The 4,156-nt window shown below is 29.6% G+C and overlaps 1 protein-coding gene across 2 annotated transcripts; it reads left to right on the top strand.

Moving 5' to 3' along the window:
* The first annotated feature begins 1,733 nt into the window (after positions 1–1,733).
* On the top strand, positions 1,734–3,492 carry WRKY6 (probable WRKY transcription factor 65-like). 2 transcript variants are annotated; one of them, XM_031881319.1, is made up of 3 exons: positions 1,734–2,020; positions 2,106–2,246; positions 2,334–3,492. In XM_031881319.1, exons 1-3 carry the CDS (start codon positions 1,875–1,877, stop codon positions 2,899–2,901), a joined length of 855 nt encoding a protein of 284 aa, XP_031737179.1. In that variant the 5' UTR covers positions 1,734–1,874; the 3' UTR covers positions 2,902–3,492. The 2 variants fall into 2 exon arrangements, with proteins under 2 accessions (XP_031737179.1, NP_001267700.1); NM_001280771.1 differs by having other exon boundaries at positions 1,875–2,020; positions 2,103–2,246; positions 2,334–2,901.
* Positions 3,493–4,156: the final 664 nt, after the last annotated feature.

The following is a 4,156-nucleotide window of genomic DNA, read 5'->3' as shown; positions in this document are numbered from 1 at the left end:
AGATATATTATTAATCTTTTTTTGGAAGAATCTCTCTTTCTCCTTCATTGTAGCCAAGTCCATGTGATACATCCAACTAAGTTATATCCCAATGTTTAATTAATTAGGGAAAGTTGTAATTAATTAATTATCAACAACTATAATCTATATGTTTAACTGGTTATATAATTACCTTAACTTGGGCTTGGTCTTCTCTTAGGATAGTTAAGGTTATTGAATGTGCCTTAAAGTCTCCTTTTTTTAACATAAAACTCTTAACCCTATTAGTATATTTCTTAATTATTTCAATTAAACTAATAGTTTACTTGTAACATTAATTTAGTCCAAAAAGTATACAATTTTCCTCCTAATTAAGGTCTATTATTATACAAGAACATTAGTTTAAGAAATTTTCTTCTCAATGAGAGAGACAACTTTGTCTCTAAAACGTGTTACAGGATTAATGGTGCATATAAGAAAAATTATCTTGTTCTTGAATAATATTTACAAGTTGTGTAGTTTTTTTTTTTTTTTTTTTTTTTACTTATGAGAACTTTCTTAATTATCCTTTGAATTGTATTATAATATGTTAATCTGACCAAAAAATTAAACCAATTTTATCTAATTGAACCATATAATAAAATATCAAAAAAGAAAAAAAATTATAGAAAACATGTTTTAATTTTGTACTATGTTTCAAATTTAAAACATATTCTTTGAGCATTTATCAAAGGGTTCCTTGACCACCCTTAAATATTTTAAAAAAAGAAAACAAAAAAAATAGTATCATATTATCAGGTTTATTTTTCCATAAATAGTAAATACTTTGTTTAAGAAATGACTCATAAATTTTCAAAAATACGTTGAAGAGCAAAAGAAATATCAAGTGATGAAGTACACATGTATATAGTTTTCATCAGTATACTAATAATAATTATTGGTTTAAATTTAATTATCAAGAGTCAGCCACTGATTTTTCTGTTTATGTACCAACGAAAAATGCTTTTTAAACTTTAAAAATAAAAATTAAGGATTTGAAGAAAAACTTTTGAAAATTCGTAGATATTATTCAAAGAAAATACACAAAAGGCAAGTTATTTACTCTAATTTAACTATTAAAAAATATTAAATGCAAAACTATTAGAATTAGTTTTTTTTTAAACGCAACGGTAGCAAATGAGTGAAACCCTATAAAGTTGAGTTTTATAATCAGGATTTTTTCACCATTATCATATACCATAAAATTATATCATCTCTTTTCCTGCGAAGGTAATAATAGTAAACCCCAAATAAATAAAGAAAAATACATTAAAACGAAAAGAAGAAGAAGAAGAAGATGAAGAAGAAGATGAAGAAGAAGAAGAAGAAGAAGTAAATTCGGATTAAATATAGAAATATTGCAACAATAATAGGTAGAAAATCCAACATAATTTATTCCTGATTGTCCAAATTAATACTCCACTAGATGTCTGTATCGTTCCCCCCACATGAAATTGAATAAAAATTTAAAATCTACTCAACTTTTTTTTTTTTTTTAAAAAAAGACTTTAATTTAATCCAAATTTGAAATTAATGTTTTTTTTGTAAAAAACACACAAAATTTCTCCTCCTTGTCACAATCAACAGCGACAAATTGTAGATTTTAATATCATCAATTTGTGATTAGATAGTTGTTAAGGAGAATAGTAGTCGCACATCCCCCCATTAATATTTTTGTCAACTCCATACCCAATTTTTTAATTTAATAGAAGAAAACAACATTAAATTGCCCCTTTAATTCTTCTTCATTATTTTCTTCTTCTTCTTCTTCTTTCTCTCTTCTTCAAACTTTTCCGACCGCCATTAAACCTTCAAAACCCACCACCCCCATCTGTGGCGGCCGCCCATAAATTAATATGGATGATGTTTCCTTCAACCATAATAACCACCACCAATTCTATTCATCTGATCCATTCGAAGATTCCGACGAATTAAAACCCACCCCCGACTCTCCTCCTCCTACTTCCACCATCGCCGCTGCCGCCACCACCAAAAAGGGCAGGTCAGTCCTCTATTATTCATTAAACCCAATTCAAATCCATTTTAGTTTTATTTAATTTATGGTGTGTATTTATTATATATAGAAGAGGAATGAAGAAGAAAATTGTATCAGTGAAAATTAACGGCGACAGCCCAAGAAATTCCTCCGGTTCCGCAACTCCACCTTCAGATTCATGGGCTTGGAGAAAGTATGGTCAAAAACCCATCAAAGGCTCCCCTTATCCGAGGTTTGATTCAATTCCGTAAATGATATATAGTTGATAAATATTTAGCTATACGTGTAGGTTGAACAGGATTTTGGTTTAATTGTGCAGGGCGTATTATAGGTGTAGTAGTTCAAAGGGATGTCCAGCGAGGAAGCAAGTAGAGAGGAATCGGCTTGATCCAACCACGTTGGTCATTACATATTCGTGTGAGCATAATCATTCCGGTCCGGTTTCTAGAAATAACAACAACAACAATAATCAGAATAACCAAATCGTTGTGATGAAACCCGGTTCACCAGAGACGGTTGCGGTTCATCAAGAACCCGAAGTGGAAGAGAAATTTGTGGAGATTGGGGGGGGAGAAGAGTCGTTGATAACGGCGGATGAGTTTAGTTGGTTTGGGGAAATGGAAACGACGTCGTCTACGGTACTCGAAAGCTCCATTTTTTCCGGCAGAGCGTCCACTGGATTGGTGGATCATTCAATTTCTAGTGACGTGGCAATGCTTTTTCCAATGGGGGATGATGACGTGGATGAGTCACTCTTTGCGGATCTAGGGGAGTTGCCGGAGTGTTCACTCGTGTTCCGGCGCGGCGGAGGTCGTGGATTACCGGTGGATGAACAACCGGCGGCAGCCCAGCGGCGGATCACGCCTTGGTGTGGGACAACCACATGAGATCAGATGTGCGGCTCTCACTTTGTTTGTATAATTCTAGGAGCATCCTCCGCCATTGATGCCGGGAAAGTTTTCTTTTTTTCTTCTTCTTCTTCTTTTTCTTTTTTCTAAATATATTTTTTTCGAATATGCATTATTATAAAGAAAAGAAAAGAAAAAGAAATTCTTGTCTAATTTTATTCTAAGGTTAAATTACCATTTTAATCAGTCCTTATTAGTTTGTGTTGAATTCTATTTGAGCTATATTATTGTTTTAAAATTTTCAATTTTAGTCACTATAAATTTGGTTAAAATTTTCGAAAAAAATATTATTTTTATCACTAAACCTTAATAAACCACATGCACAGTGACAAATTCCTTAAGAAGGTGGTGTAGGTTTGGATAAAAGTAATAGTATTTTGAGAATTTTAATCAAAAGATTATAGAGTTGGAGAAATTGAAAATTTTAAATTAGCTAAAATGGTAATTTAACCTTACAAATAATTATCAATCTTTCTGTAATTTAAGTGATGATATTTATCTCTGTCTTAAATTCTTCTTCTTTGCTTTTGTTTGTGATTTATGTATATATAAATAATCCTAAATTTATCACTTAATTTTTTTTCTCTCTCTCCATCTCCATCCTTTTCCCTACATCTCGTTAATTTTAGGGATATATTAATTAGTCCCTAAAATTTATTTTTACTTTTAATATATTTTGGTCTATAAAATAATTTTGATTAGTAACTAATTAATCAAAAAAAATATTAACAACTTCTTCTTCTCATAATCTCATTGCTTGTTTTTTGTTTACATTGGTGATTTACATGCATGAAAGATGGGAAAGAAATTAAATATGAGACTAATGTGTATTCAAGAAAATAAGAAAGTAAAAAAGTTTCTAGTGATGAGGTTTAAAGTACAAACTTAGTAGAACTCAAGCAATTAAAATATAAAAATGTTCAAACTTCATTACAATATAAACAAAAACTAAAACTTTAAAGACACACAATATTTTAACCTAACTTTTAAATGCAGTCGTTTTGGTAAGATAATATTTTTGATTGATAATTATAATACAATAAATTTGCAATTTTTTAGTAGAAAAGAAAAAAAAAAACTATTTACCTTTTATAAAAAAATAACTAATAAAAAACAAAATTCATTACACATATTTTTTAGGAAGATAAATAGTTTATCTATTTTTCTAATTTTATCAATTTTCTTAAATAGATTACATATTTAATATTTATTTATAGGTCTTCTTTAAACATAG

This window comes from Cucumis sativus, chromosome 1 (genome assembly GCF_000004075.3).
Source record: "Cucumis sativus cultivar 9930 chromosome 1, Cucumber_9930_V3, whole genome shotgun sequence".
Classification (NCBI taxonomy): Eukaryota; Viridiplantae; Streptophyta; class Magnoliopsida; order Cucurbitales; family Cucurbitaceae; genus Cucumis; species Cucumis sativus.
This window is presented reverse-complemented; position numbering and strand designations above follow the sequence as displayed.